This window comes from Ceratotherium simum, chromosome 35 (genome assembly GCF_057802395.1).
Source record: "Ceratotherium simum simum isolate JZ-2026a chromosome 35, ASM5780239v1, whole genome shotgun sequence".
Lineage (NCBI taxonomy): Eukaryota > Metazoa > Chordata > Mammalia > Perissodactyla > Rhinocerotidae > Ceratotherium > Ceratotherium simum.
The window spans coordinates 89,210-101,715 of record NC_141934.1 but is presented as its reverse complement, the minus strand read 5'-3'; the positions used below and the strand labels follow the sequence as shown (position 1 = coordinate 101,715).

Here is a 12,506-nt window from a genome sequence, read left to right as displayed (position 1 = left end):
GATGTGTACTCCACTACAAGGGAGACAGACAAGGCCCGTGGTTGCAGCTGCCAGGGGAGAATGTGCATCAGAATGGGGAGTGGGACCAGAGGGGGGATCAGGGTGTTGGAAGATGCCCCCTTGGGATGAGCCGAGTTGAGCCACCATCTGGAGCTTGGAGTTAGCCAGGACGGGCTGGATGCAAATGTCCCTCTCCCTTCCTTGCCAGTATTGGGTCCTGGGTCATCCTCTGCTGGGTACTCTCAGTGGACAGAGAAGAAAAGCCAGGGACTCTCACAAGGCTCAGGCCACATCCTGAGCTTCCTGAGCTCCAGCTCTAAACTGTGACCCCTGTGTGGGACTTTTGTGGATGTGGACACAGAGCTGGGGTGTGGCAATGCTGGGTGACACTCACCCTGTTCCCCAGGAGCTCTTCCGGAAGGTGGTGCCCTCTCAGTGCCTGGGCTCCACCTGGGGCAAGAGGAACAAGCCCGGCCATGAGCACCTGGGACACACTGTCCGGGCCACCATCGACCACTTCAGAAGGGTGGCCAGCCTCGTCATCACCACCTGCCTCGGGGACCCGAGCATGACGGCCCAGGACAGGGCGAGGGTGGTGGAGCGCTGGATCCAGGTGGCCCAGGTGTGCTGTGGGAGGCCCAGTGGAGACCCTCTCTGGAGCCTTGGGAACGGCCTCTCCACCTTTATCAGCTCCCAGGATTGCAGTGTGTGGTCTAAGCCCCTGCAAGTCCCTAGGCCCTTCCTGCCAGGTGAATGCTGACTTTGACTCCAGGTCCCAGTGCGGGGATGCTCGCTTCCTACCTGGCTCCCTCCCTGGGTTGAGCTAAAATCCTCCTCCCTGTGAGTGTTACTCTTTGGGTCCTAAATGTGCCCTTCTGGGGCTCCCTGAGCATCTGTCTCATCCGGGAGAGGAGATTTAAATAGAAGGGGACTGAAGCTAGAGCAAGCGGGTCTCCAGCGCCCCACCTCACAGCTCATTCTCTTCCCTTCCCCAGGAGTGCAAGATCCTGAAGAACTTCTCCTCGCCCCGCACTGTCACCTCTGCTCTGCAGAAAACCTCCATATGCCACCTGAAGAACACACAGGGGAAGTTTCCTGGTGGGTAGGCCTCTCTCCATAGGAGGACCAGGGTGGATGGGGGATCTCCCGTATGTCTGCCATTGGCCCCTCAGTCAGCTGGGAACTCCTGGGTGGCAGCAAATGCTTGGAACACGGCCTGGGCCTCGGCGGTGTGTCTCTAAGTCTCCTGGTGTCCTTAGTGCACCAATTCTGCTTCAGGACTCGGTTTCTCTAAATGCCAGGTACTGGGTTGAGCCACATTGGAGATTTTCAAGTGTTTATAGCAACAGAACTCTATGCCCAGTTGAAACTGAAAGTGGTCAAAAGAGAGCTGCTCTGTATAGTGGGGGAATGGTGACCCCAGTGACCAACAGGAGAGCCCCCTCCCAGTCCCATGAGACCTTAGCCCTTAGAGGAGCCCAGTGAGAGCACTCCTCCCGGCAGTTTGAATCTCTCAGATTGTCAAAGAAAAGGATTTGCACTCAGACCCCTCACATTATCCCTAAATTTATCCTTCCCTCTTTCCCCTCGCCTCAGGGAGAGCTCTGAAAAACTTAAGGAGCGCTATAGCCAAGACGAGTCCTTGAGCAGAGAACTGATGACCAAGGTGGAGTGGAGGCTGGGGGTCTGCAAAGAGAGGAGGGGCCACAGGGGGAGGGTGACTGGGCAAGCTGTGGTTTTGATAGTTTCTCACTTGAACTTTCTCTGCAACTTTCCCATCTATCTTGTCCAGGTTAACAAGCTTAGGGATCTGTTTGGCTCATGGGCAGGTGGGGTGCCGTTTGTGGGCAGGAGGCCCTGGTCATGGGACACAGTGGTGTTGGCTGTGCTGTTCCAGGGCAAGTTGCCGAGCTGGCGCCATCAGCAGATCTCTGGCTTCCATGCACGTCCATCCTGCTGGATGTAGCTTCTTCCAGGCTGTTGGGTGGTTGGGTGGGTTTATCCCTCAGCCTAAACCTGTCCTCAGGAAGCCAGGCCCCTGCTGCTCCTTCTATCTTCACCATGTCTCCAAGGGGAGGGCACACTGCCTGCTCTAGGGAGGGGCACAGCAGGGGATTCCCATGGCCCAGGTGGACAAACAAGATGCTCATCTTTGGATCTGAACAGCTGGACCAGAGACAGATGTGTGTGCGTTCTGGGACCCCCCCTGGACCCCTAGAACAGTCACTCGAGTCAACCACAGGAGTCTCACCTGAATGCCTGGTTGGCAATGACATATACCCCAGGTGGCTTATGAGTAGCGTCTAGGCAACTGATAGATTCTTAGTGGATCCTGCTGAAAGGACGTTAGGAGCTTCATGTAAACGGGGAAGCAAAACGTCCTGTCACCCCCTTCCCTGTAGATCGGAGGTGGCACCTTGGGGGTCCAGTTTCTGAGTGGATAAAGAAAGAGTTCAGTGCAGGGGAATATCCTGAGAGGTTCCTTGGGGAGGAGAAGGGTTTGGCATTGCCTCTGTCCCAGCCTGGGGGCCAGACACTCCACGGGACTGGGGCAGGCAGGAGCCATTCAACCAGACTCCCAAGACACCACATCCTCTCCATCCATGGCTCGGCCCACGACCAAGCTTCGAGAGCTCAGGGGACAGGAGTGTTGTCAGTGGTGGAGCTGGGGGTTAGGTGAGAATGTTGTAACAGTGTCTCTGGCTGGGAGGGCCAAGTGGCCTCTCCTCTGTGGCCCCTGAGCAACTCACTGCCCCTGTTTGGGCCTCTGTCTCCCCATCAGGGAAATGGAAGGATGGTGATCGTGTGGTGCAGGCCTCACAAGGGGGTGATGAGGTAAGAGGGAGGAAAGGAATGTGGGAGCTTTCTGCCTGCTCCACCTGGAGAGGTGATGGCGAGAACAGTGATGACAGTCATGCGACAGTGAGTCCTCAGGAGAACCTGTGAAGTAGCTGGAGTTCTCACACTTTCCAGATGCCACTGGACTCCCCAGGCTTGGGGAGTCCAGGACGCAAGCCCAAGCTTACACTCAGAGAGTTGGAGCTGGGCTTGTTCTGGAATCACAAGACCTTGGAGGGTGGAGTGGCATTGGTACCAGTTGACTCGAGTCAGATGTCCAGTGTCGGAGGCGAGTGGTGCTGGAGAGAAATGCGGTGAGGGGACTATGGCCTCACTGACACTGTCCTCGACCCTGATAGGAGGGGCCCTCCACGTTTGCCCCCCGGAGAGCAACCCCCAGAGAGTGCAGGAGAAGCAGCAGCAGCAGCAGCAGGTGAGTGTGCCTGTGGGGGAGGGGCTCTGCGCTCCCAGCTGGAGACCTCAAATCAAGAGAGGAGGGCCATTTCTCTTGGTGCCACAGTGTCCGAATCCCCCAGTAGAAGTGACCGGGATGGCCTGGAAGAGCTGGTGCAGGATGGGTTTGTTGTGGGGAGGGACAGGGACCGCATACCCTGTGATTTGCTAGAAGCCTGCCCTGGGAGGTGAGGAGGAGGAGTGTGGTGTTCTTGGGGTGTGAAGCAAGGAGGAATTGAGGGGAGGCTGCTAAGGGTCCTAGGCTGCTCCCCGTGGGAACCCTGGGGTGGGCCAGGAGGCTGTGGCTGTGGACTTTTCAGGGGAGGGTCTGCAGGGGGTCGACTTGAGAGCAAGGGCTCATCCCAACCGCACCCCAATGTCACAGGGTGTCGTCCCCTATCTTGGCACTTTCCTCGGTGACCTGCTTATGCTGTGTCTGGCGATGGGTGATTATCTCGAGGTGGGTGAACCTGAGACCAGGCAGGAAGGACCACGATCCTGAACCTTGGGATGCGGGGGCCCCCGAAATGTGCTCCGAGCTCTCAGCACTTGACACATCTCTCCTGGCAGCCTCGCAGTCGCCCCTGGGAGCTGGGGCATCAGGCCCATCTTAGGGATGAGTGAACAGAGGCTCCACCTGAGACACCCATTCCGGTTCCCCAGGCTGGGGAAGCTCAGAGCTGCCTGATGGCACAGCTGCGTGAGGTTTTATCTGAGCTGGACTCAGCCTCTAACTCCCATGCTGCCCATGGAGGGAGAGAGGAGTCGCCCCCCCCAAGTCAGGCAGCACATAAGTTGCTGAGCAGTCCCCTCTGCCTGAGGCCTCAGCCTCCAAATCTGTCATCAGAGAGGGTTGTGCTGCCAGGTCCCTCAGCCTCACCCCCATGTCTCCTACTCTGGAGCCCAGAGCCCGGCCTAGGTCGAAGTCCTGTTTTCTCTGCATGCTCCGCCCCCTCTGGGGACCTGGCAGTCGTGCAACATGAGAAAGGGTGGACATAAGGGGCTAGTCAGGCTATGGCATTCTGTCTGATGGACTCTGGCTGTCTACCTTCCAGGGGAATGAGATCAACCTTAAGAAAGGGACTGAGGTGAGCAGCTGCGGCACTCCCTGCAGGGGAGGGAAAGAGGTGGAAATCAGAGACCCTCTGGGCAGAACAGTCCCTGGTTCCACCCCCTGTATCTTACATTGAGTGGAAGAGTTCGATAACAGAGAAGTGGGAGACCCATCCAAACGGCGGCTGGGTTGAGGGGAGGATGGCATCAAGGAAAACTTCCTGGAGGAGGGGCTGATTATTCCCATTCTGAGAACAGGTAGAGCCTGGATGGAACTGGTGGGAAGAAACGTTGCCAGGACTGGTCCCCTGCCCCACACCTCACCCCCCACAAGGCCCCTGCAGCATCCCCCACCCAGGCCCTGTGTGCATCCTCTCCTTCCCTCTGGTCCCAGGAATACCGAGTCATGAGGGAGATGCTGCTGCTCCCAGTGGTTGCAAAGAATTACAACCAGAGCCGGAGGAGCGATTTGGGGCCTGATTCCAGGACATAGAGCTACTCAACGAGAATGATAGTTGAGGCTGTGCAGGAGTTGAGTGAGGGCAGGGGTGGACTCTCCATGTTGGCCAGTCCAGAGAGCCTGTCTCCGTGGCCCCCTGCTCAGCCCCAGTCCTTATTGCTTGGCAAACTCTGGGACACCCAGACTCCAGCTGCTGGGAAGGCAGTGGGGGGACACCTGAGGTGTGGCTCCTGGTAGGCTCAGAGGTGCCTCTCTGTACTGTAGCTACAGCCTGTCCTGCCTGCTAGAGCCCCAGACCTAGTTGGCCAGCAGAATATTCAAGGCCAAGAAGAACCGGCCATCATCAAGTTCAGGGGTGAGTGAGTGTCTGGGCCGGGGTGACTGACTCCTAGGGGTTCAGTAAAGCTTTGAGCTAAGTGTGTCCTTGGGGAGTCCGATAGCTGGCACTGGGATCCCAGCTCCACTACTGAGCAGTCCTGTGACTGGGGTGACTCTCTTCAGCTTCCTGAGACTCCATTTCCTCCTCTGTGAAATAGGTGATAGTAAACGATTGCTCCCGTGGCAGGGACAAATGGGGTACTGGTGGCTAACAGCACTGAGCACAGGGTCTGCAGCACCCAGTGCAGTGGGGACAGGGTGGGTGGCCATGATTCTGAGGGAGGTCCCCCAAGATAACCCGACACTTCTACTCAGTGCCCAGGCCCCAATACCGAGCCACGTACCAGTGGCCTATCACAGCCCCATCCTCAGCAGCGGGGACACAGCTGGGATGCTTGCGATGCACCGGGCCAGCTCCTCTCACCTGACAGGAATGGGAGCATTGTAAGCTGATTCCTGGGGTCCCCTGAAGCCCAAGAGAGAGGGGACGATCCCATCTCAGCTCCCTGACATCCCCCAGCACCTATGCATCCATTGGGGAGGAACAGTAGTTATTTGTTGTAAATAATAAATGCCATGTTTGAATATTATATTAAAGTCCTGTTCCCTTTACAGCCTGGAACTTGTGGTGTGGTTCTGTCACTTTCTGTAGGCATGTAAGGGAGACACAGAATCTCACATTTCTCCTTGAATCAAGAACTCTTCCGGGTCATCAGCTTATTGTATGTGGGAGAAGGGAGAAGGGCCAGCCCCTTCTCTGGCTAGTGGGGACACTCCCAAGTCCCCCTAACACCGAGGACCAGTTCATTTCAGTATCATTCAGCTCCTCCAGGAGCAGACACGGCCCACCACCCCTTCTCCTGAGATTTAAAGGTTGAAGGTACTTTCACAGGCAGAGAAACAACCACTGAAATGTGGGTGACTTTAAAACAGCACTACCCAGGACCATGTCGTGCCACAGGCAGGGGCTGCCTTCCTAATTCTGGAGGAAGAGGGAATGTTTTCTGCTTCTCTTCTTGAGGTTTCTTTTGACCAAATTTTAGGAACTTGTTGTTTTCTAGTTCAATCTCTGGGATTACATCAGCTCTAAGTGGGGAAAACAATGGAAAAAGATCAAAACGTGCACGTGGAGAGGACAAGACCCGCGGAAGTTCATTTGCAGATGGACTAAAGGCAGGCAGGACTTTCCCTCCTGAGGCCCCTCTAGGGGCTCCGTGTTCACCCCTGACCTAGATTTGAATCCTGCTGGGATCCCTGTCCAGGACTCTGAATTCCTTTTCCTGCTTGATTTGTATCCAGGAGGAAAGATTTGTGATGCAGCTTTTAAGGCTACAGCTGGGCCTTGTTACATAAACATGACTGCTCCCTGTGAACTAGGATTCTCAGCACCCCTGCCTTCCTTATGCAATTCCCTTTAGGACAGAATTTCCCTAGAAAGCCCCAAGCCTCCTCCCTGGCTTGGCCTGATGGATCCCGAGTGAGCTCTACTTTGCCAGGATAAGGGACCATAATCCTGGCCATTCAGTGACCCCACATTGTCCCTTGCTGTCCAAGGTGACTTCTGAGCCCGTGTCCTTCTGAGGTCCATGGTCTTGGACAATCCTCCAGTTTACACACTCAGTGTTGGTGTTCCAAACTCGTCCAAATGGGGCAATTGGGCCCGAGCCCTTAAAGTGTGTCAAGCCTGGGTGTCTGTGATTTTTTCCCCAGTCTTGTGCTGTGGTTACATTACAACCACCTGCTGGGGTGTGAACCCTGTTTGGAGCTTTGAAAGATCAGGTATGACAGGGGTGTGGGGGGGTCCAGCAGGGAATGCCATGGAACTGATGATCCATGGATGTGCATGAACACAGCCTTACCAATTAAAATACTGAAATGCTTCCCATCTGGTGGTGAATAGACACTGCTCTGAGCTCACACCGAGAACCCACCCCATGACTAGCAGCTTTCAAAGGGTTACCAAGTGGCATTTTGAACCTCTTCCCTTGGGAACACCCTGTAAGACAAGGGCCAGATGAATCGCTTGGCACTTGTGAGCTATCCCCTCCTTTCTGATGGCTGCAAGTGTCACCCAGACACACAGGCTGGACTCTGCCAGGGAAGCCTTCTCAGGACAGCCAGAAGCTGAGGATGAATCCTGGTTCCCGGCATCCCAGGCTCTTCCTGACATGGCACAGCCACCCAGGAAAGTGGTTTGGTAATGGAAAGAATGGGAAGGCCGTACTTTCCCTCCAAAGAGAAAGAGAAGTGCCAACAGCAAAAGCTTGATCCCACAAATAGACAATTAAATCCCAACAAGCAGTGGGTTCTTGTCAGATTACTGATGCTGAAAAGGCCTCTTTTGATAATAGCACGATCCCCCAACTGCCATGTCCATCTTCATGAATCAAACTTCCAACACATATGGATCTAAAAAACTGAGGGAAATCTGGTATTTCCTTAGATGCAACTCTGAATTAGCATGCAACAAAGAACATAAAAATGGAGACTTATAAGTAAATATCTAATTTGAGAATATAGACATCGAAGTGCTTTTGAAATAATATTTTGGAATCTATTGGAATATTACACAAAAAGAATAATCCACTTTAAGTAGGTTTTACTGTGACTGTGAGGGGAAAAACTGAATCATCTCGTGACATTGATAACTCGCTGCTAACTTGAAAGTAAAAATAAATAATGTGCATAGTAAAAGAAAATGAGAGAACAGCATGAAAAAGGAAGATCTTTCTCTCCTCACCTGAAACTCAACCTCTCACCTCAGAAAGAAACCACTGTCTATATTTTCTATGTCACGCAGCAGAGTTTAATAAAAGAAACGTATTGATATGTTTTAAAATTTCAAGATCTCAAAGCAAGGAAATATTAGGGATGCTGCCAAGAGACCTCACTGAGGTGCCTGCTCCATTTCATCTGCAGTCAGGACGTCCCTCTTGGCCCCTCACTTTCTCTGCCTCGCTAGCAAGTCTGTCCGCCATCCGTGCTATCACCAGTCTCTCTCCTGTGCTCTTCACTGCCCTTTCCTCCTTCCTGATACCTTCCTCAGTCACCAGAAATTGTTGGCAGTGGAGCTGTGGAATGCCCAGATCAGCTCCTGGAATCACCTCTGCCAAATCTGAAGACCGGCAGGAGTGGGCATGGGACCTGGAGTGCAGACCACCTGTGAGCACACCTGGCAGGGATTCACCTGTGTGACTAGGTGCAAGTTTTTGCAACGCTTTGGCAAGATTGAAAGGACTTACCAGTTGTCCTGCACTGCTGCAGGCCTGGAGTCCTTGCAGTCTCTCGGGCCAGCAGACCTGGTGGCGCTGGTCCAAAGTGTCCTCCCAGAGACCCGTCACTGCCAGAATGGGATGGGATTCTAGTACCCGGCCTCTTGAATATGTCACTGGACATCCTCAAAGGGATGGAGATGCTTAAACGAGGCTTTGGTTTGGACTGGTTCCCACAGTTACACTGCTTCCTCTGTGAAGACGTGACTATCATCGTTCTTTTCCTCTTACCTTACAAAAATAAATCATGAAATTGGGTCAAATGATAAAGGAAGCCTGCCTTTTTAGGACAATTATCCTGGCTGTTTTGTACTTCCACCCTCCCTCTATCCTCTGGGGATAAATCCGACCTGTGTCCTGGGATGTCATCAGGCAGATTTGCATCAAGAACAGAAAGCTCAAGGTCAAAACTCAAGGCTACTCCAGATCATTTCTCCTCCCCCATCTTGTTAACACCCCTCCTTGTTTGAGTGTGTTTCTATTCTATTCTTGTCCTTGTCACTGTCAACCGCACAAGTCCTGACACTCCCTCTCAGGACAGTCGGTTCCCAAACCTTTACTAAATCCCAAATCCTACCATTTCTGTGTTTTCTGACTACTCATTTTCTTAATCCATTGACCACTTGGTGTTCATAGAAGTTAAATCAATAGTGACATTATCAACCACCCCCTGTTAACGACTTACTCCCATATCCCAGATGTTCATATAATCCAAATGGTTATGGTCAAAAGTAAATAATTCAGAAAACATATTCACTCACCACAAATTCCTGATCTCTAATACTTTTATTCAAACACTCATACAGTAGATACCTGTCCCTCAAGATCAGAAGTATTGCCAGATCACCGATCCTCACCTTAATTTCCTCCTACACTTATCAATCCTGGATTCCATGCACTATGATCTCAATAATTTCCTTGGAATAATAAAAAATTCCTTACCACTCATTTATGTTGTAAACCTCCAAACCAAGAAGATCCCGATTATCTGCCATGCCATAGCTACTGCTGGTCACATAACAAACTGAGAAAAAGCATGAAACATTATCTTTTGGTACCATTGTAAAAACAAAACCATCTGCATCAACTGGGAAGCACACATAATGCCTGACAATTTTGTTCTCTTTTTTTGTGTTGGGTCAATAACAAAAAGAAAAATCAATTAAAAAATGGGCAATGCACCAGAATGGACTTTTTCCAGTGAAGACATACAACGGACCAATAGGTGTATGAAAAGGTGTTCGGCATCACTAATCAGGGAATGCAAATCAAAACCACAATGAGCTATCACTTCACACCTGTTAACATGGCGATTATCAAAAAAACTAAAGATGGTAAATGTTGGTGAGGATGTGGAGAAAAGGAATCCTTGTGGGAATGTAAATTAGTACAGCCATTATGGAAAACAGTATGGAGCTTCCTCCAAAAATGAAAACTAACATATGATGCAGCAATCCCACTTCTAGTATATACCCACAGGAATTGAAATCAAGGTCTCAACGAGATACCTGCACTCTAATGTTCATTGCAGCTAATTCACAATAGCCAAGACACGGAAGTAACCTAAATGTCACTGACGGATGAATGGATAAAGAAATGGAATATTAGTCAACCTTGAAAAAAGAAGGAATTTCTGCCATTTTTGACAACATGGATGGACCTAGAAGACATTATGCTAAGTGAAATAAGGCAGACAGAGAATGGCGAATACTCACTTATATGTGGAATCTAAAATAGTCAAACTCATACAAGCAGAGGTTAGAATGGTGGTTACCAGGGGCTGGGGGGATGGAGAAATAAGGAGCTGATGGTCAAAGGATACAAAATTTCAGTTATCAAGATAAATAAGTTCTGGAGATGTAGGACAAGCATAGTGCCTACAGCTGACAAGACTGTATTGCATACGTCACATTTGCTAATAGAGTAGATATTAAGAGTTCTTACCACAGAATAATAGTAATAAAGGAGGTGAGAGAAAACTTTGTGAAGTGATGGATATGTTTGTGGCCTTGATGGTGGTGACAGTCTCAAGGGTGTATACTTATGTCCAAATCCATCAAGCTGTATATGGAAAAGTATGACATAATCGTTAATTCTTCTGCACCTTGAAATACACTGTGTCCTCATCACAAGAGAAGAAAATTTGTAACTATGTATGGGGACGGATGTTAACGGGACTTATTGTGGTGATCATTTCAACATATATACAAACAATGAATCATTATGTTGTACCCCTGAAACTAATATAATGTTGTATGTCAACATTACCTCAATAAAAACAATATAACAGAGAAAACCATTTGAATATTGTAAATGAGTTCAGTGAATCCCTGAGACTGCCCCATTCCCATATGAGAGTTACTGGAAGCAGAGAGGATGAAGTAAGATGGAAGAAAGTTGTACAAAACAGTAGTCAAATTAAAATCATTTAAGTTGCTATGAGCTCCTTGTGGCAAAGTTCTGTGAACACTGATCTTTCACATTTTCCTGGAAAAGCATACTTTCAGATCCAACCCATAATAGTTTCATCATTTGCTCTAATAAGAAAATTTCAACTTAATAAATAAAACCAAAAGCATCCCTTATGTATCAATAAAGTTAGTGAACTTTACAGAGAAAAGAGCATATTTGCACAATCTCAATAAAGGAAACAGAAGAACAGAATGATGATCGATTCTCATTCAAGCTTATCTTTGAAAGCCAGTAAAACCAGGTTATCTTTTCAAGGATGTGTGTAAAGCTGTCAGCCTTGGAAGACAGAAATAGTGACCTCCTCGGGAGCAAAGGGCAGGCTTGCTTACTGCCCAGTATAATAGAAATAACACCCCTCCCTGGGGCAAAGGTCAGCAGATTTCCTGCCCATTATCAAAGATTTGAGTTCTTTAAGCTCTGAGTTCTTGCAAACCTCTGCATGTCACCTGGCCCAATGTGTATCAACCTGTAGGAAGTGGGATTTAGTGAACCGGTGCAAATGCTGATACTCTGGCCACTGCTATTGCTGTGACATTAAGTCCTTTGTCTCTGACCCATGGGTCTCATGTCTTTTGCCAACATCTATAAGACCATGGTAGGCTGACTTATTAGCTTGCAGGTAAGGTAAAATATCAGGCCTTTTACAGTTCCTGACAAGCGCTTTAAGTAACTAGTAGTCCTAGGAACAGAGAGCTACCCAGAACAATATGCATGGATGGTCTTCATAGAAGACTTCTTGCAACCAAAACTTTAATAAGTCTCTCTGACTTCTTTTATTTCTACCCCAATTAGAAGGAGAGGCACCAAGCTATTATAGACCTAGGGCTTGTGCAAGCCACCTGGAGACCTAGTGACCAGAAACTTCCCATGGGGAGCAAAGACAGATGGGCATATTTCCAAAATGGACCCATATGCCTCCCTATCATCCAAAAGACAGTACATTATCTTAATTTATGATGATTTCATTCATTAAAATCTTGTGATGGGCCAAAGATACACTTCTAAGAGGAGTGAGGCACATGGCAGTTGTAAGTAGATTAACAGATTTGGTGAATATGAAACTCTAAACTAAACTTTGTTTTCTAATCAATTATAAGGTACAACAAATTTAATTAGGTCAATTAAATAATATTTAATGGTATGCCTGATTATTACTCTGCAATAATGATCAAGAAGCTCATCTAAATAACTATAATTGCTCTTACTTTAAAATATGATAGTCAAGACTGTTTGAGATAAGCTGGAGAGAAGGAAGGGGAGAAATAGATAGCTGCTCTAAAGCCACATTCAAGACAGCTGGATCTACATGTAACCCAGGAGATCGAGGCAGATGGCTGTGTGCCTAGATCCTCCCTGAACTGTGGTTCTCAGGGATGTCACGGGGCTGAAGCAGCTTCCTGAATCGTGGTTACACGTCCATGTGTACAATACCCCAACCATGAGGATGAAACACCATTCAATCATCCCTTACACCCCTCTAATTTACAATTAGATTTCAAAATCATTGTATCATTACATGATCATTTATTCCTCAAACCTGTAGGATGCCGAGCTAAAAGAAAATCAAATTTCTTTTTTTT

General features: G+C 49.3%; 1 protein-coding gene and 1 pseudogene across 49 annotated transcripts in view; one reads left to right on the top strand and one right to left on the bottom strand.

The window, feature by feature from the left end:
* Positions 1-12,506, top strand: part of LOC147912384 (ral guanine nucleotide dissociation stimulator-like) — a 63,916-nt gene that overhangs the window by 11,299 nt on the left and 40,111 nt on the right. For 16 of the 49 annotated variants that reach the window (XM_087423649.1, XM_087423650.1, XM_087423653.1 and 13 more), the window contains 6 exons: positions 407-622; positions 996-1,098; positions 3,198-3,271; positions 3,677-3,751; positions 4,347-4,379; positions 5,069-5,159. In XM_087423649.1, the coding sequence (XP_087279775.1) occupies positions 407-622; positions 996-1,098; positions 3,198-3,271; positions 3,677-3,751; positions 4,347-4,379; positions 5,069-5,159 (592 nt within the window). The other 33 variants (XM_087423639.1, XM_087423637.1, XM_087423671.1 and 30 more) reach the window with 26 other exon arrangements.
* Positions 8,092-8,713, bottom strand: LOC147912385 (methyl-CpG-binding domain protein 3-like 1; annotated as a pseudogene).